This window comes from Ailuropoda melanoleuca, chromosome 2 (assembly GCF_002007445.2).
Source record: "Ailuropoda melanoleuca isolate Jingjing chromosome 2, ASM200744v2, whole genome shotgun sequence".
In the NCBI taxonomy this organism is placed as follows: domain Eukaryota; kingdom Metazoa; phylum Chordata; class Mammalia; order Carnivora; family Ursidae; genus Ailuropoda; species Ailuropoda melanoleuca.
This window is the reverse complement of record NC_048219.1, coordinates 154,794,244-154,814,923: the sequence shown is the minus strand read 5'-3', so window position 1 is coordinate 154,814,923 and position 20,680 is coordinate 154,794,244. Positions and strand designations below refer to the sequence as shown.

The following is a 20,680-nucleotide window of genomic DNA, read 5'->3' as shown; positions in this document are numbered from 1 at the left end:
TAATTTTTTTTAAAAAGCTTGAGTGTATTTTGTTATTGCAATAGTCCTTAGATTCCAGAATGTTTAATTTGACCATTTTTCAGTGGAATATTACATTTTTCGATATTTAAATAAAACGCTGCATCATTAGAACTTGAGAGAAAGACAATAAAGAGGAAAGCTTAATGATTTATTTCAAGGAGAGCTTCTGGATAATAACATGGGAAAAGGAATCATAATAATAAGAAAAAAAACAGTCACTGAAGTAAAGTTTAGTAAAAACTAATGACTTCATAGAATTTTCAAAAAGGGTTACAACCACCTTTTTTTTTTAAGATTTTATTTATTTATTTGACAGAGAGAGACAGCCAGCGAGAGAGGGAGCACAAGCAGGGGGAGTGGGAGAGGAAGAAGCAGGCTCCCAGCAGAGGAGCCCAATGCGGGGCTCAATCCTATAACCCCCGGATCACTCCCTGAGCCAAAGGCAGACGCTTAACGACTGAGTCACCCAGGCACCCCACAACAATCATTTTAAATTTAATCCTCAAAACATTTTTTGAGATATTTGTATTAGTAATGTTATGTCTTTCTTGGAATAAAGATATGAGAATCAAGGCCCATAAATTCTTTGTGATTTATTCTTCTATGAGGTAAGAAGCTGAGCCGAAATTTAAAGTAATCTGACTCCAGTCCTCAGGACCTTTCTGTAGGTTGTGAGTTCCAAATGGTAAGACTTCTCAGGGATGGGCAAGCAGGAGTGAGATATCAAGCATCTCAAATAAATGAGATAATTCATAATTAGATAATCAGTAAACGGTGCACTATACCGGATCTGCACATCAGTTTTTGGATCGCTTTTATAAGTTATTTACATTATAGTATGGAAAGCTACTGTCAAAAGCTGAGCTTGTAGAACTGAGCTGTCAGAGTGGTCAATTAAAACAACAGCCAAAATGAAAGTAGTAATTCAGCCTTTATTCACTTACTGCTATAGTATAAGCGAGAGGCCAGAAAGATGGTGCTGGCTTCATCAATGTCCCTTTTTTCCCTGGAAAATGGCACTGGGCTAAGGTCAGAAGTATCAGTGCAGAAGCAAGTCACTGTCTCTCTGCTGAGGGAGCCCTGAACTAAAGGTCTTGATGGGTGTGTTGTGTTGTGTTGCGATTGTTTTGTTTTAAGAGGAGGTGACAAGCCAGGCAGAGGGAAAGGAGAAAGGGCTGAAGCGAAAAAGTACTGAATACTGAATCAGAGTGGAAAGGAGTCTTCAAGGCCTTCATAAGATGGCCTTGACAGAGGCGTGTTAAAAAGGTCATGGCCAAGAGCCTCCACAAAGGAGGCCTCTGAATAGAGGCACCAGGGCTGGGAATGCAGACAGGGTACGCGAAGAGCACAGCGGGTCCAGGGGCTGAGGCCTGAGTCCCTGAGGCCTGAGTCCCTGACTACAACTCCTCCACACCGTGTACTGTACCTGGTGCGGGGAGGGCAGTTCCCCTGGGAGGCTTGCCAGGTGAAGCTTTTGTAACTGCCTGTGACAGAGCCTGACAGGATTGTGCTGGGGCGGGACTTCTCAGCTACAGGTTACACTTCAGAGATTTTTTAACACTAACAGGATTTTGAGGAAACCAACACAATATGGCTTTTGATAACCTCATAGTAAAAGGTTATAACCAAAATGATAGGAGAACCCACAAATGTGAAGGAAGTTTTTAAGCTAAGAGTCACCTCTTCATGCATTTCTCAAAGCTGAGGGGGAAAAAGGTCAGTGTAAAGTGAAAGACTTAAGTTGAGGGAAGGGTTCAGTGTGGAAGCAAAATCTCTGATGATCTGAGTTATATAATTTATCATTCTATTAATATATATATACAGTTACATAATTACTGTTTCCCCTATTGCTCTCCACAGGGATCTATCTGTAGATATGTGTACATGTATTCATTTATATATATAATTTTAAAATCTGTTTTATAGTCTATGCAGTTAACTGTAATTTTGTGATTGGTGGCCACCTTTTACTTAATTTTAAGTGACAACTGTAAGCTCCTTGTGGACAAAATTTTTCTAAACTTTATATAAAAGACATATTTTCTAAAAGCTATATAACACCTCAAAATAGTAGACATGTAATAAATTGTCAATGTATATTTATTGCCTAATTTATACTAGAGCAACTTTTAAACTTAAACTATAAATTGATAAGAATGTTTATAGTGGGTGAAATATAATATGATATTAAGTGGAAGTTGTCCTTGGTATCATCTGGTGTATAACATAAATGAAAGTACTCTATATTATTATATGACTTATATTAGCCAAAAAAATCTTAACCAGATGCCTCAAAACAAACTGAAGGCCAAAATAACCTAACTTTTAAGTGCTCTAGTATTTTGTGATAATGTTAATATTATGCCTTCTACTTACTCTGAGAATGAATACTTATACAGATGAAGAATGTATATAATATGAAAATAATCAGATTTTTAAATACCCTACTCAAGAAGTATTTTCACTTCCAAAATGGTAAAGCTTAGATATCTATAAATAGTTGCAGTATCTAAAGTTTAAGACTCTAACACTAACCATTATAGGTTTCCTTTGGGCCATCAGTAATGGAGATCTGGTCAACTGGCATTTGTTGCTTGGGTCACACAGATCTTTTAATACATTGTATTGGTTGCTTACAGGTAATGTTAAGAGACTGCACATTAAAACCTACAGCTTTTCTTGAGAAGTTACAAAATCTAGAGAGTAGGCCCACAGACCTACACGAAAATAACTGACTGGCAGGAACCGCTCTGCCTTTTAAGTTGGGTATATGCTCTCCAATTCATCACCACCACCATACGCCCACTACATATTTATGTCACAGCCTGAGCTCTGTCGATGTCTGAGTTTGTGATTCCTAACCTAGAAATGATTCAAATCAAGGAATTAAATATTACATCTGTTAAATATTTTGAGTGGTGTTTCTAAATTTAGGGGGTCAGGAGCTAGCCGTTTTTTAAGCTGCCATTTTTAACTGGTTCAGGATATTTATTTTTTTAAGAAATTAAATACATAGTTTAGATGAAGACAGCTTGATATTTTTTATTTTGTGTCTTCTTCAGTATTTTCACAAATGACTAGAAACCAGAATTTGTGGACTCTCCTACAGAAACTCATGGCACCACTGTTTAGTCTTTTATGCTCATAATTCCAAGTGCTTTAATCTTTATGAAGGTACACAGGATCTGATCCCATTGTAAGGGAATGAGGAGCTCTACGCTCAACCACAACATGTTAATTTTGCAGACATTGCTAGGTTCTTAAGGCCTATTAATAATGAGTGCCCAGGGATGACCTGGGTGGCTCAGTCGTTAAGAGTCCGACTCTTAATTTCATCTCACGTCATGATCTCAGGGTTGTGAGATCAAGCCCGGCGTGGGCGTGGAGCCTGCTTGGGATTCTCTCTCTCTCGGCCCCTTCTCTCTCTCTCTCTCTCTTAAATAAAAAAAAAAATGAGTGCTCTTATTTGAGATTCATTGTCTAGTAGTTTTGTAGCTTGCTCTTTCAGGAAGTAGTGGCTTGTTGCATTCAGGCCATGGTGAATATTTCAACCTTAGTCTTGTCTAAATACGACAGCAATGATGAAGTGTCATAAAAGGGTTTGAATTCTCAGAAAATGTCGAATACATTTAAGCAACAACAAAAAAATTGCATTATACGGTTCTTTGGTAATAGCCACAGAAATATTAGAATGATATCAAAATTTTATTTTATGCTGTTAATTGTTTGGGTAATATAAATATCCAAATATACTCTTTTACAATGTAAAACAAACAACTTTAAGCTTAAAATATGATTTATCATAATTATTAAAATAACTCTACTTAGAATTAAATTTACAAAGTTAATTAAGTTATTTAATTTTATATTTGAAATATGTTGTACAAATTTTTCTAGTTGGAAAAATGGTAGATTATAAATAAAACTATAGATGAGGAAATACAATGGTGATGCAAAATATTCTGGGAAATCTTTCTATGCTTCCATGTTGATTCACATTCTCAAAGTTCACTATTATGTTACATTCTCAATATCACTTTTTAAGTAAATTTCAAAAATAACTTCCAGAGTTTAGAATTTACAGCATCATGAATGCATTTTTTCAGGTTTCTAGATTCACAGTTTGGTTATATTGGTCTTTTACTTGTAAGACCTATTATGTTATTTGTTCTTTCAAGAATGCCACAAGTTAAATGGATAGGATTGTCTGCATATCCCAAAGAGGAAAACTGCAACACGAAATTAAATGATTTGATCAGGTACTCATGGTCAGAATTGGAACAGAATACATTTTTCTTCCCATTAGCTTGAGTTTACTTCTTTACGATTGTCTTTTTTGCAAGTAACAATTATGAAAATGAAGCCGTGAACCCGTAATCATTTTTTGTGGGCAGCAAATGTTCTCAAATCAATGTCATGTTTAAAATTTATGCCTTTGTTTAAAGATTCACATTTGGCTTGTTGTGTAACTGAGAGTTTTCACAATCTGCTCTTGCCCATCTTGACTTCAATAACAGTCGAGAAAACACTAGAGTAAGATAAATAGGCACTTTTGTTTACCCACAATGAAATACACATTTTAGGTTATAATTGTCCTATCAAGTCTAATCAGTGGCCACACAGTTGATTATGTAAAGGTAGAATTTTATCCAGTAACAAACACTTGGTTTAATTGAAAGGGAGACATTTATTTTACTCAGCAATAGAAAGTCCAGTAATTCTAAGGACTACAATTTTATTCATTTAACTTCCTGGCAATAGTCTGATTTGGTTAAAAGCATCTATAGCCAGAAAAGTAAAATGTAAGCATCCAGACATAAGAATCAAGAGGAACAATCTGATTTAACTTGCTATGCCCACATCTTATAATGGAACAATCTTCTGGGGGCATTCATGAGGCTAGGAGGGCAGAATAAACCCTTTTTTTCTGATATAAATACAGGCAGCACTGCCATGTGAATGTAATAAATGGAAATCAGATTGTTCCTAGATAATTAGTACCAAATGGTGGAAACCCAACCTCTAATCTATTGCCAAACCACTAGAACACAGCAAAAAGCAAACAGCACAGTCAAGTAACGGAAATTTCTCAGTGTATCTAAATCACTGTATAAAATAAGGACCCAATTTCTAAAACCAATGAAAAGATTTCCACAATTTCAGTGTGATACAGAGGTATGTAACATGGGTACTATCAAAGGCTATTTCATTTGCCTTAGAAAAGGAACCTATGATTGAACAACAGAGCGGTATTTAGGAGACATGTAAGCATTCTGTTTGTTAAGAACAAGTTAAAAAATAGTATGTCAATTACCACGAGGAAATTAAAAGTAGGTGTGTCCTTCATTCATCATGCATATGAGGAATTGGTTTTAAGTAAAAACTGGTTTGGATATATACTGAACATATACATTGGTTTGTAGTTAGAAATGTCTTTTAATTTTAATACTGAGAAAAAAATAAGTCTCTATTTTGTTTTCCTTAGCTAGAGCTAAACTACTCTAGAACATCACACTGGGCAAATTTATGCTGGGTGTATTAACTCAAACAATAAACAGTAGTCCAAATGGTGACAGAAAAAGAGCAAACTTTCTTCATTCAAGTACGGTAATCGTGAGCCCAGGCCTCCTCCTTCAATTTCAGATTTGCATATCCAGCCACCTGATAAGCATCTCCAGGTGGTTGTGCAGGAGGCAGAACTGGCACAAGCGAATATGAAATATTAAATCTTTGTCATGCACCTTCCCCAAGTCATGTCTATTTTGAAAAATGGCATCACCAACCCGATGGGCAGGATAAAACCCTAAGGGACAATTCTGACCCCTCTTTTATTCTACAGCCCCAACCGATCCATCAGTAAATCCTGTAAACTCTACTTCCAAAACATATAAAGTTAGGGGCGCCTGGGTGGCTCAGTCAGCGTCTGACTTCGGCTTAGGTCATGATCTCAGGGTCCTGGGATGGAGCCCCACAACCAGACCCGTGCTCAGCTGGGGCATTTGCTTCTTCCTCTCCCTCTCCTTCTGCCCCTCCCCCCACTCGTGCTCCCACGCCACTCTCTTTCAGATGAATAAATAAAATGTTAAAAAATGTATCAAGTTGGGGCGCCTGGGTGGCACAGCGGTTAAGCGTCTGCCTTCGGCTCAGGGCGTGATCCTGGCGTTGTGGGATCGAGCCCCACATCAGGCTCTTCTGCTATGAGCCTGCTTCTTCCTCTCCCACTCCCCCTGCTTGTGTTCCCTCTCTCGCTGGCTGTCTCTATCTCTGTTGAATAAATGAATAAAATCTTTAAAAAAAAAATGTATCAAGTTATATGCACCATCTAGACTAATTTACTCTTCTATCTCTCCTAGGTTACTGAAATAGTCTTCTAGACAGCTTTGGGACCTCATTTTGGCCTCTTTACAGACCATGGTGCATAGGTCAGCCAGATGATCCCCAAATCCCTTGTTTAAAACCTACGAGTAAGTTCTCAGTGCAATTAAAAAAGAAAAAAAAATAACCAAAAAACTCCACAGGGCACTACAAAATCTAGCCCCTGACTCTCTCTACAATGTCATCTTCAACTTTTTTTGGCTCTTGGTCACTATGCTCTAGGCACAAAGTTCTTGTCACTGTTTCCAGCCCTTTGCATTGACCAACTTCAGGTCTCGATTCAAATGCTACCTTCGCAGAAAGGGCTTCCCTGATCACTGTCTCTAAGAGCCCCATTCTCTCCTAATCTGCTGTATTTTCTTTTGTTCATAGCATATATCAGATCTGAATTTTTAAGTTTATTTATTCATTTACCTATGGGTTGATTACCCATCTCCCTCTCTGTTCCCCATAACAGCTGAAATTCATAGACTGCTAAAACCCAACAGCCTAGAATATCATATAATCGTATTTGATATTCAATAAATATTTTATAAGCTGCCATAACAGATCACAACTGTATCTAACGTGTGCAATTGGCAAATGTGAGAAAATAAAAATCAAAGTGATATGCACTGTAATACATAAGACACGTCACTAAGATACTATTTCAAAAAAGGAGCGGACTTGGTAGGATTGGGAAAAATAAAAACAAAACTACAATTTACACAGTGAAATCTTGAAAGGACTTTTTAGAATTGCTGAAGAATTTCATTAGAAGTTTGAACCAATAATATTTAGTTTGCATCCTCAAAACAAATCAGAATGACCAATTCACAATGGCCGGCACATATGTGCATGGCCGGCCACCGTCTAAGAAACAGCAACCTTTCTGTAGGGTGCCTTTGGGGAGTGCAGAGAAATGTATCTATGTTCTCACCCACATGGTGACTCCTTAAAGTACAAAGGTTCTCAGTCTGGTACATGCTACTCAACAGGGCCTCACATTTCTCATTTATGACTTAATATAGAATAAAAAATTAACGTTTCTAAAATTGAAATTTCTTATGAGAAGGTCTGATTCCTCTGAACCATTGTTCTGTGTTACAGAAATTCAACTATAACTTTGGACCTCTTGCTAGGAAAAATAGCTTGCAATCTTTTAGTTATCTAATCAAAAATGTTTCTTATTTTTCTGATGCTTCCCATAATTGACTTTATCTGCTATTTCATCACACACTGATAAGAACAGCATCCAAACCAGCAATTTGAATTATTTTCATTTTCTACATTACTTTTAATTTCACAATCCCTCCATAATTCCATTCCTACTTTTGTTCTCTTCTCTCCCTCTTCCCAAAGAGACTATTTTAAAGCTAAGATTAGAGATAAATCCTTTCTTTTACTTTGACTAAGACTTGCTTGATTTGGACTATACTGTGTTTGACTGGCAAATCCTGATATTTCAGGAAATTGTTTATACGCTTATTTTTATGAACCAAATTATAGTGTTAAATCATTTACAGAGAACCATTTCTGAATTAGACTGTTTTATATGGCAAAAGAGTTACTTCTGTGTGACTTCAGAAAATTTGGCTCCCAATAGGATCAAGACCCATCTTGCGCTGGTCATTTGAGAAGAGTCATCTGTCTTGGGGCTTCCTCTCACCATAACACACTGAAAGCTCGGGGAGAACCTGATGCCAAATTAATTTTTATACCAAACCCACCTATATTGTAATTTTGATGTGCATAATGGGATTCATAATTCACTTCAGCATTTCTTCAATTCATGCATTAATTGCTGCCTCTAATGCCTTAAACAAACTGCTGAGAACTTCAGCAATTTTGGAGCATTCTATCCTTCAATCTTCTGAGAGCAAAGGAAACAAAGAAAGAAAGAAAAGCTATTGAGTCTCATTTCCAGATTCACAAGCCCAATAGGCATTTACTGTGCATTAATTTTGCTACACATGGTGGCGCTCTATGAGGTATTTTGTGTCCTGGCTCTGTCCTATAAAACTGGTGGTCAAATTTCATAACAAAGTTCTACTTTAACAGAAACTTGCTTTACTGTAGACCCACTGCAAGCTATTAAACAAGTTACCTATACTTTAAATTTATATTTTAATTATTTACAATTGTCTTACTTTCCAAATTCGATTTTAATAGTTTGAATCATTAACAAACCTTCAACAGAGTGGATATTTATAAGCATGGCAAATATTTCATACGTAGATAATTTAATTTGATTCAGTTAATTTTTAATATCAGAAAATTGGGAGATGCTTTTAAGAAATGTGAAATAGAGCGCTTAGTGTTTTATTAATTTATTCCACAGCTACATAACTAAAATCGAAAATGAAAAGCAAAAGCATTTGTTCATAATCTCTTCAAAAACTTTTTAAAACATCAGATATCTTTTAGCAACTTAAAAATGTTGAGTCTCCTTCCATTAAAAACCAAATAATTTCTATTTTTTATCTTAAAGATGTACATCCTCCAGTATATCAGAAATTTCAAAAATCATATAAGCCTTTAGAAACTGAAAAATCATAAGACAAGTAACTTTTGAAGTTAAAATAAAGAAAAAGCACTAAGATATTACTATGACAAAAGAATATAATTTGAAGTTCTAATTTGAGTTATCTGCATAATGATCAATGAAGCAAAAAATTTTCTACACATATGTATTAAGTTCAAAAAAGTGGTTTAGAGAAAATGATTTCTCTTTTTTTAATTAAGCCTTTTAGTTATAGTCTCTGAAGCACTCTGTTGAGACACATTCAGTACTGAGATGAACACAATGCTTATAATAATTATTAAATGACAACTTTTGGAGAGCTAATTCTTTTTATAACTTCGTATTTGAACAATTTTATTGTTTTTTTATATAATTGACTCTACCAATGAGACTTGCTGAATAACAAACATACAGACAGTGTTTCATTTACATGCCAACTGTCATGCTCACTCCTTGTGATGGCTATCTCAGCCAGAGGATCATGGGAACTAAGGCAAGTGTCATCATTTCATTCCTCCTGATCCTTGCCATTTCTGAACCTGGCTTGGTGACCATTTCAGGTCACCAATGCACATGCATAACCCCCAACCTGACCCACCTTCTTCTTAGTTGCCCCAGTGCCAGTCCAGGGCAATCAATGCCTGGAGATAAAAGAGGGGAGGGCTGTTTCATCATCAACATGCCCCAGACCCTTCTGCTCCTCCCAAATCTACCTTGCTCCTCAACATGATATCTTAGTTCTTCATCTAGAGATGGAGCTTTGGGTTTGCATCCAAATGGTAATGGATCTTATTCTATTCCTTTGTGAACACAAACACTAACGTAAAGCTATTACTCACATACTATGAATTCCAGAAACAATACTTTATTAGGACTGCTTGAAAACATAACTTCCCTTCATTTATGATTATATTCCTAGTTTGTTTCACAGAATGGTTTATAGTAAGCCTTCAACAAGACCCAGGAGGGTGTTATTCCATTTTGGGACCAAAGTTTAAAGAAGGAATTTGAGCTGATGCTCTGTTCCTTGGGACTAGGGAGGAAAGAAAAATATCATAATCTTGATGAGAAGCAGACAGTGATGGTAGTGAAGAGAAAAAAACAGGAAGGATATTCTAATAAAGCCAGCTTCACTGTCCATAACAAAGGTACATGGGAACATACGAACCTCACTCCCAACCTCTCTTATCTTGGCCACATCAGCCCCACTATCATACACTATATGCCAAGCAAGGGAAATGCCAACTGGTTCAGTGAGAAAGATGGGAAACTGTGAGTTTAAAAGAAAGTTCTTTGACCCATTTCCAGGGTGCACCAAATTTGAAAACTTATTTATTTTTTTCCTAAGATTTTATTTATTTATTTGACAGAGAGAGACAGCCAGCGAGAGAGGGAACACAAGCAGGGGGAGTGGGAGAGGAAGAAGCAGGCTCCTAGTGGAGGAGCCTGAAGTGGGGCTCGATCCCAGGACCCCGGGATCACGCTGAGCCAAAGGCAGACACTTAATGACTGCGCCACCCAGGCACCCCAAATTTGAAAACTTAAATGCAATTTCTTATAGCAGCATTCTTTATGATCATGAATGAGTGAAATATTTTAGCACTAGATAGCCATATACATACATATATATATATATATATGATCTAAGCCAATCCATCCCTAGAGTACTGACCTTCATTATAGATATTGGACTGCTAACAAGACTGACTTTGGTTTCTGAGATTGCACAGCAAGCAATCTATCTATATCTATCTATCTATCTATCTATCTATCTATCTATCTATCTATCTATATAGCTATCTCTCTATCTATCTATCTGTCTATCTATCCATCCATCTCTCTCTATAGGTAGGTAGATAGATAGATAGATAATTTTCATTGAGTTAGCCTAGAGATTAAACCAACAGGAACTTGCAAATAAAACTTAGAAACAAAAAGTCTTTTTAAAAGTTTGCAAATGCATTGATTGTGTTTCAGTTTATAGCATCATGCTGTAAGTCATATATTAAATATTTTTAAAAGGCAAAACAAAATATATACTTTACTGGAGAATACCAGTAGCACAGATAATTCAAGAAGAAAAAAAGTTTTCTGAATATATTTTGCCAGGAAAAATATTGTTTTAAATCACGTCTTCCTCCTCCGAAAGATTCTCTTAGCCAAAATCATGGCATCATACATGGCATTGAGAAAAGAATTTCAAATCTATGATAAACCAAAAGTAAATAATTTAACTATAAATATTTGAGTTGTCTGAAGAGACTACCACTCATTTTAGTGTCTGAAATTCAACTGTGTCACTCCCAGTGGAAACCCTTGCTACGCAATTAAGAAACCAAAGTCAGTCTTGTTAACAGTTCAATACCTATAATGAAGGTCAGTACTCCAGGGATGAATTGGCTTAGGTCATTAAATCTAAGCTCAGTAAATAGTAATCAATGTGAATGAAAGAAAGAATATGTCACAAAGAGAGAAAGAACAAACCTAGGGATGGCTCATTCGGCAAAACGTGAGGGAAAAGAGCAACATGGAAAAACAACTATTGTCTGAGCTACCTAAGGTAACTTTAATTTTTTAATTAGCATCTTTCACCTCTACCCACGTTTTAAATTATTGATCCCAGAGTATTATAAACATCACAGACCTGATGATTCAGAGACGCTTTACCACCATGAAATCTCATTTCTAAGAAAAATATGAACATAGTCTATATACTTACTGGAGATGTTGATACTTGCGCTATTCTTAACTGGCTTTCCAAATCTTGTACTTTGTTTTTAAGTTCCATATTTTCGGTTTCTAAGTCTTGAATCTAAAAAGCAATGATTATTGAATAACCTTCAGAAATTTATTCTTGGAAAATACTGGCTATCATATTGGCATTAATGAATAGGATTTTATATTATTTAAAATGTTATTGTACTCTTTTGCACAGGGAAGAAAATTATTTGATAAAGGTTGGGGATTATCAGGAAATTCTAGATCACTGGAAAGACATTTTATTAAATTTAAAATGTTTTTACATGTGTGCAAATTCCATGTTTCTAATACCTCATCTCTGTGTTTTCTTGTTGCACTGTGCAGTCTGTTACCCATAATCTTGGAGTATAACCGCAAGACAGTGAAACTTGCTTATGATGATTTTGAAGACAGTGGAGAAAGGGTGTAATTTAATTACAAAGGAATCTGATCTGCATGGGAAACCACTTACCCAGCATCTGCTGCTTCTGCTGCTCTGATCCCCATGAGAAGCATCAGGAAGTGAAGCAAAGTCACATGAGAACACTAAGTTCTTGTGGGAATTCAATATAAAATGGTTAAAAACTGTGCAGGGGATCAGGAATGAAAAATTATAGGAACACAGTGAAAGCAGTTCCAATCAGTGTGGGGGAAATTTAATGGCAGGCCTTCTAAATTTGTTTGATGATATGCAAGTTTCCCTGTACTTACATCACATAAATGTGAAACAAAAAGTTTAGTTTACTCACTCTTTTCTGTAATCCTGCAATCTGTTTTCTTGTTTCAACATCTTTTCCTCCAGATTCTAGAAATTTCCTGTATGCCAGGTCAAAAGCTTGGCCAATTGTTAAAGTTATTTCTTCAGCCTTTGTAAAAATCAAAGATTTGATATGTCAGACTGTTTTATGAATCAAGGAAAACATTCACATAAGGTACTTCAAAGAGGCAATGGCTGCAGGTAGAGATGTGGTCAATGAATCAAGTCGTCTATGCTAACATAATAATTCAATGCCTGGCCATACACAAAATAAAAAAAAAGTTTTGGTAATTAAATGAGTAGCTGTTGAAGTTGGAAGCAAGCGCTCTATCCACCTTCTCATCTATTTTATCATAGCATTTTTTCCTAGTTTGTTTTCCTTCTTTCCTCAACTATTTGGTGCCTATTAAATGAAAGCACGGTGCCAACTGCAGTTCTCTTGTAGCTTTGCTACTTATTTCCTCGTCCTAACAAGGAGGGTTGGGTAAACCTGGCAGGTAACTCAAATGAGGCTGACTGGGTGGTGTCGTGGAAAACTTGAGGTATGCCCTCTCAGAGTGGAATACTCCATTCCAGTTAATTGTTGGCTTGTGGAAATGAACAATTCCACCCCAGGGTTGTCAGATTTTAAATATGGGAGATGAGGTCAGAAATCTGAATTTTTCTATGAAAGCTCCCAATTGTATGTGATAGTCAACCATATTATAATAAAACACAGTGTCTATTGATCAAAATATATCTGTCATCTGAATTTGGCCTCAAAAAAATTTACAGTTTCTGATTGATCAACCAGAAACTGCCACAAATGTCCTAAGTCCACCAGCTCATTCCTTCCTCATTCATATCTTGATTGGTATCAGTGTCTTGCACAATGTAAACACTAAATAAAAATGTATCATTTTATTAATGTTGTATTAAAAAAGATTAGTAAAGGCATTAATTGCTTTAATGCATCACAAATATGTCATATTTAATTAAAAGATTTCCAGACAACATAAAAACTGGTGGTAATATTAAATCTTGTAAATGCCATGCTTTAATTTACTGCAAATCCTAAAGCTTTGTGATATGCTATGAACAATCTAAATTGAAAATATGCTGTTTAATAACAGATTTTTTTAATGTTTCAAGGTTTTATTTGAATTCTAGTTAGTTAACATAATAGTGTAACATTGGTTTCAGGAATGGAATTTAGTGACTCACCACTTACATCCAACACCCAGTGCTCATCACAAAAAGTGCCCTCCTTAATCCCCATCACCCAAATAGCTCAACCCCTGCCCACCTCCCCTCCAGCAACCCTCAGTTTGTTCTCTCTAGTGAAGAGTCTCTTTTATGAACAACACAGATTTAATTAAGACATTGCCATTTTTGTAGTACACTAAGGAAGGCTTTTAGTCATAAAAAAATATAGTTTAACCTCATTAACTAAAAAACACAAAATATATGCCTAAAATTATATATAAGTACTATCTGTCTTACAAAAAAGTAGAAAAAAAGGGGAAAAGATAAGCTGCATTAAGGAATATTACAGAAATGAAAATGTCAGATACCAAACTATGTGTGCTCAATGATTCAAACTAATGGAAAAGTATACATATAAAAATATAAGTTGCTATGACTGTTGGGATCACATTTAATATTAAAACACAGTAAATGTGGTTATAAGAGATTGTGGGACCATCAATTTTTTTTCAAATCTCTAACTTCAAAACTTAGGTAATGTGTTAGCATTTGTTTACGATAATAAGACATATTTGTCAACTATGGTTGTTTTTTCTACCTTCTTAATTATGGGTTCAGTGTGTCCTCCTACTAAGACAGTATGTTACCCTCAAATACTCAAGCTGTACATTACAGAGAATCGTTTCAGTGGTAGCAAGGTTGGTTTACCATTAATCACATTTGACTTCATTATAATTATTTGTTTAAAATAACTTTTAAAAATCATATTCTTTTTATGATAAGACATATCTTTTTGATAAGACATCTTTTTATTAAAACAGCATTTAGCTCCCCAGAAAATATTTTGCACACATTACCCCGCTTGACTCTCATAATGAATCTATGAGGTAGGGATTACTATTATCCCCACAATACACATGCAGCTTCAATTCTGTGAGATCTCAATTTGTGAGTGGAGAAACTGGATTCAAATCCAGAATAACTGACTTTACAAGCTCTCACACATTTTTATAAACAATAAAATGTACAGATCATATCTGCACAATCAGATGTGTTTTGATAAATGCATATACCTATATAACCACCACATCATTAAAGATACAGAATATTTCTATCATCCCAGAAAGTTCTCCCATGCCTCCTTACAGTCAAATCACATTTCTTATGGGTAACCATTGCTAGAATTCCATACCAAAAATCAGTTTTGCCTGTCCTTGTATTCATAAAAATGAGCCATATAGTGTGTGTGTGTGTGTGTGTGTGTGTGTGTGTGTGTGTATTCTTTTCTGTCTGGCTTCTTTTGGAGCTTCTCAGATGTTGTATGTATCATTTGTTTTATTGCTGATTAGTGTTCCATCTAATGAATATACCACATTGATGTATCTATTTGCCTATTAAGGAAACTTGCATTGTTTTCAATTCTTAGTTATAAATTAAACTGCTACAAACATTCTTCTAAAATCTTTTTGTGGGGATGCCTGGGTGGCTTTGTCAGCTGAACATCTGCCTTCAGCTCAGGTCATGATCTCAGGGTCCTTGGATGGAGTCCTGCATTGGGCTCTCTGCTCAGTGGGGAGCCTGCTTCTCCCTCTCCCTCTGCAACTCTCCACGCTCAAGAGCCCTCTCTCTCTCTCTCTCTCAAATGAATAAATGAAATATTTACAAAAATAAAATGAAAAAAAATAAAATTTGTGGACATGTGTTTTCAAACATCTGGATAAATATCTACAATAGAAACACTAAATCACAGAACAGCTCCATTTTAACATTGCAAGAAACTGCCAAACTATTTTGCAAAGTAATTGTACCATTTTACATTCCCACGAGAAGTAAGAGAGTTCTAGTTGCTCCTCATTCTTACCAATATCATATATTGACAGTCTTTTTAATTGGTCACCTTACTGGATGAGTGATGCTATCTCAATGTGTTTTTAATTTGAATTTCCCTGCTGAATAATTACATTAGCCCAGTTCCATGAATGACTAAGCTAAGACTACTTTCCCCCCAATCATTTAATGAAATATAAAGAACAAGAATATTTGTTAAATTCAAAAAAATTTATTTCAAAAAATATTATAAGGCAAACATGAAATATAACAAGAATATATAATAAATAGCTTACAAATAAAGCCTGTGAAAAGACTAGGTGTAATGATTCCTTCTAGTAATAGTAATATATGATTCTTTTGACACATGAACCCTTTTGACAATTAGTTAACAAGAGAGGTTTTAAACTTTGCCTTATTTACATCTCACTTCACATAATTAAAGGAAAATATGCTGGTGGGGTGAAGCTTTTATCGCTTATTGGGGCTACTATTTAAATTTTATCAAGTGTAGAGGCTCCTGGGTGGTTCAGGCAGTTAAGCATCAGACTCTTGATTTTGGCTCAGGTCATGAACTCAGAGTCGTGGGATCAAGTCCTGCATCGGGCTCCGTGCTCAGCACAGAGTCTGCTTGAGAATCTCTCTCCCTCTGCCCCTCCTCATTTGTGCTCACTCTCTCTCTCTCCCAAATAAATAAAGAAATCTTTAAAAAAATTATCAAGTGTAACTTCCAGTGAATAAAGTATACTATATTAACATTTGGAAAAAAATTGAAAAAATGATGGTTAAGCAGTTGATAGTGACTGTATATTCACCTTATATTAAATAAATGAGATCACATCATAATGAGTATCTATATTCTAATTTTATTTTTTAAATTTAATGAGATGACTACAGTAGTTGTATAAATATTAAATCTTAATTACACATGATACTAATAAAGTGAGTTCTAATTTTGTAGAATACTAGGATAGGGCTTCATCTAAACTTCAAACAAGTTCTTAGAAATTCACAGAAGCACTGAATATATAAAATACAAGGAATAAAGAGAATGAAGGCCCCAGTAAAAGCAGAGGGACTCTGGAGAGGTCACAGTCATGGGAATAATGTAACATGATGGAAGAACGTGAAACGGGAATCTAGGGTCTCAGACTGGAGTTCTGATTCTATTGCTACCTAGCCTTCTGACTCTGAGGAAGGTACTAAATCTCTCTGGCCTAGATTTACTTAAAATAAGATGAAAATAAAATGTAGCCATAGCTTATTTTCCAGGTTTTTTTATACTGATATGCAGTTATAAGAAATAATACAGGGAGATCATGGGTACCCTTCATCCACTTCCCCCCAATGGTAACATATTACCAAACCTATTGTACAAATCACACCTTAGTTGATACTGATATTAGTGTAATCAAGATACAGAATAATTCCATCATCACCAAACTGCCTCATCTTGCCTTTTTATAGCCACACCCTCCTCCAGTCTCCCCATTAACATGTCCTTAACCTGTGAAAAACACTAATTTATTCTCCATTCTTTAATTTTGTCATTTCAAGATTACAAAAATGGAGTCATACAGTATGTAAGCTTTTGGGATTGACTCTTTTTACTCCATAATTATCTGGAAAGTTACCAAGGTTGCTGTATGTATTAATAGTTCACTCCTTTTTCTTGCTGAGTAGTATTCCATGGTTTGGATATACTACAATCTGTTTAACCATTCACCCACGATCTGAGACATTTGTAGTTTGGGACTATTATGAATAAGTTGCTATAAACATTCATATGTAGGTTTTTGCATGAACACAAGTTTTTCTTTCTCTGGGATAAATGTCCAAATAGGTCATATGATAGTTGCATGTTTAGGGTTTTATGAAACTGCCAAACTGTTTACCCCAGTGTCTGCACCATTTTATATCCCAATAGCTATGTACAAGTGACCCACTTTTCCATATCCTTGCCAGCATCTGGTATTGCCACTTTTTAAAAATTATTTATTTATTTATTTTAAAGATTTTATTTATTTATTTGAGACACAGAGAGAGAGAGAGAGAGCACAAGCGCAGGGAAGGGCAGAGGGAAAGGGAGAAGTAGGCTCCCCGCTAAGCAGGGAGCCCAATGCAGGGCTTGATCCCAGGACCCTGGGATCATGACCCAAGCCAAAGGCAGACACTGAACTGACTGAGCCGCCCAGGTGCCCCTATTGCCACCTTTTATTGTAGTTTTTCTGATAGTTGTATAGTGATACCTCAATTTAATACCTTATTTAATTTAATGGATACCAATGTTAACATCTTTTCATGTGCTATTTGCCATCTGACTATCCTCTTCAATGAAATGATCCTTCACATCTTTTGCCCAGTTTCCAATTTGATTATTTTTATGCTGCTGAGTTTTTAAAGTTCTTTGATACAAGTTTGCAAATATTTTCTCTCAGTTCTGGATAGTCTTATCTCCTTCATAAGGTCTTTCACAGAAAAAAATGTTTATTTTTGATAAAGCTCAATTTGCCCCGTTTCATTTATGGATCCTGTCTTGCGTGTCAAGTCTAAGAACTCTGCCTATCCCTACACCCTGAATGTTCTCCCTGTCTCTTTCTTTAAATGTTTTATAGTTGTGCATTTTACATTTAAGTCCATGATGCATTTTCAATTAATTTTTGTATAACATATGAGATTTAAGTCAATATGCACTTTATTTGTCTATAGAGATCTAATTTCACAAGCACCATTTATTGGAAGGGGCATCTTTTGCATTTTGCATGTGTTGCATTGCCTTAGTACCTTTGTCAAAAATCAGTGGGGTATATTTTGAGTTGATTTCTGTATTCTCCATTCTGTTCCATTAATCTATTTATCCATCCCTCCACCAGAACTACAGTCCCGATTACCATAAGTATGTAATAAGTCTTGAAATAGGGTAAACCATTTTCTTCTGCTTTACTTTTTTCAAAACTGTTTTAACAATTCTGGTTCCTTTGCCTTTTTATATAAATTTTAGAATCCTCTTGTAAGTACAAAAAAACCTCGCTTTGATTTTGACAGGAATTCTGTTAAAGCTGTACATTAATTTGGAGAGAACTGACATATACTAGATTGAGTCTTCCAATCCATGAAGATGGCATATCTCTCCATTTATCTACATCTATTTTATTTCTTTCATCAGCAATTTGTAATTTTCAGCATACAAGTACTCTACAAATTTTACATCTGAGGTTACATCTGCACCTATGTTTTCTGTTTTTTTTATATAATTGTAAATTTTTGTATCCATGTGCTCACTGCTAGAGTATAGCAATACAATTAATTTCTGTATATTTATCATGTATTCTGTCACCTTGCTGAACTCATTTATTAGATCCAAGTATTTTTTTGTAGAGTCCTTTGAATTTTCTACATAGACAATGATGATACCTACAAATAAGTAATATTTCTTCCTCTACTATCTGCATGCTTTTGATTTTCTTATTTTGCCTTACTGCAAAGTTTAGAACTTCCAGGACTGCATTTAATAAGAGTGGTTAGAGCAGAAATCCTTGCCTAGTTCTCAATCTCAGGAGGAAAACATTCAGCTCTTTCACCATTAAGTAAAATTTTATCTATAGTTCTAAATGTTCTTTATCGAATTGAAAAAGTTTCTTTATATTCCTATTTTTCTGAGTTTCTAGCCCTGAATGGGTGTTGATTTTTTTTTCAAATATTTTTAAAGCACTGACTGGTATGATCATGTTTTTTCTTCTATAGCCTGTTAATATGGTTGATTACATGGTTGAATTTTTAAATGTTGAACAAGATATATATCCCTGAAGAAAATTCCACTTGGTCTTGGTGCATAATTTCTTTATATATTTTGCAGAATTATATTTGCTAATAATTTCTTAGAAATTTTTGCATCTATATTCCTGGAGGATATAGCTTGGTCTGTACTTTGTTTTTTAGTCTGTCTCTGGCTTGGTATTAGGGAAACATTAGTTTCATAAAATGAATTGAGGGATGCTCTTACCTCTTCTGTTTTTTGGAATAGGTTGTGTAGAATACTGTTAATTCTTCTTTAAGCATTTTACAGATTCCTCCAGTGAAACCATCTAGGCATTAAGAGTTTTCTTTTAATAAGTTTTAAATTATAAATTCAATTTCCTTTATAGTTACAGGGTTATTCAAATTATATATTTAATATTGGGTGATTTATGATAGTATTTCTTAAGAAATTGATTCATCTATATTGTCCATTTTTTTCCATACTCAGTTATCTATAGTATCCTCTTATTCTTTTGCTATCTGGAGGGTCTACAGTGAAATCTCCTCTTTCATTCCTGAGATTGGTAACTTGTGTCTTTTTTCTTTTTTATTTTGCCAATCTCACTAAAATTCTGATCCTTTTATGATTTTCAAAGAAACAACTCTTTGTTTCATTAGTTTTCTCTCTTGTTTTTGTTTTCCATGTTGTTAAATTCTCCTTTATCATTGTTATTTTCTTCAAGCTTATTTTGATGTCTTGTTTTCTAAGTACTTGAGGCAGGAGCTTAGATCATTGATTTGAGACTTTCCTTTTCTTTCATGTGTTAATTTAGTTGTCATAAATATTTCTGAGCACTGTTTCAGCGGTATCACTCAAATGTTGATAACATTCTATTTCATTTATATACAGTTCACTGTATTTTAAAAGTTGCCTTTGAGAAATCCTCTTGACATATGGAATACTTGTAAGTTTCACCTCCAATTTTTGAATAATTTTGTTATTAATTTTTAAATTGATTTCTTTGTTGTTTCAATTCTATAAAATGTTTGAGATTTATTTTACAGCCCAGGAAATGGTTTATTTTGGTACCTGAGTAATTCTATATTCTTGACCATTTCCTGTTCAGTTGCTCTACCAATTTTAGTAAGAGTGGTAGTGGTGAAGTCTTCAACTGTAATTGTGTATTGTCTATTCATCTTGTGTTTCCTTTCAGTTCTATCAGTTTTTATTTCACTTACTTTATAGCTTTATTGTTTGATTATACACGTCTAGATGGCTTTCTTGGTAGTATGAGCCTTTTTTCTTTATATAATGCCCTTCTCTGTCCCTCAGAATTTTCTTTATTTTGAAGTCAACTTTATATTATAGTACTATACTGTTGCTTTATTTAAGTAATGTTTGCATGATATATATTCTTCTATTCTTTTCTTTTCAATCTTCCTGTATCATCCATATCACTATACTTGCAAAAAGTTTCTTGTAGAAAATGTTATGTCTGGATTAGGATTTTTAATTCACTCTGACCATCTCTTTT

At 34.9% G+C, this 20,680-nt stretch overlaps 1 protein-coding gene across 10 annotated transcripts in view; it reads right to left on the bottom strand.

The window, feature by feature from the left end:
* GULP1 (GULP PTB domain containing engulfment adaptor 1) overlaps positions 1 to 20,680 on the bottom strand; it is a 260,185-nt gene that overhangs the window by 14,338 nt on the left and 225,167 nt on the right. For 5 of the 10 annotated variants that reach the window (XM_019799061.2, XM_034654833.1, XM_034654831.1 and 2 more), the window contains 3 exons: positions 12,388 to 12,504; positions 12,111 to 12,191; positions 11,619 to 11,711 (listed from right to left, as the gene is read on the bottom strand). In XM_019799061.2, the coding sequence (XP_019654620.1) occupies positions 11,619 to 11,711; positions 12,111 to 12,191; positions 12,388 to 12,504 (291 nt within the window). The remainder of the gene's footprint in view (positions 1 to 11,618; positions 11,712 to 12,110; positions 12,192 to 12,387; positions 12,505 to 20,680) is intronic. The other 5 variants (XM_034654837.1, XM_034654835.1, XM_034654834.1 and 2 more) reach the window with 2 other exon arrangements.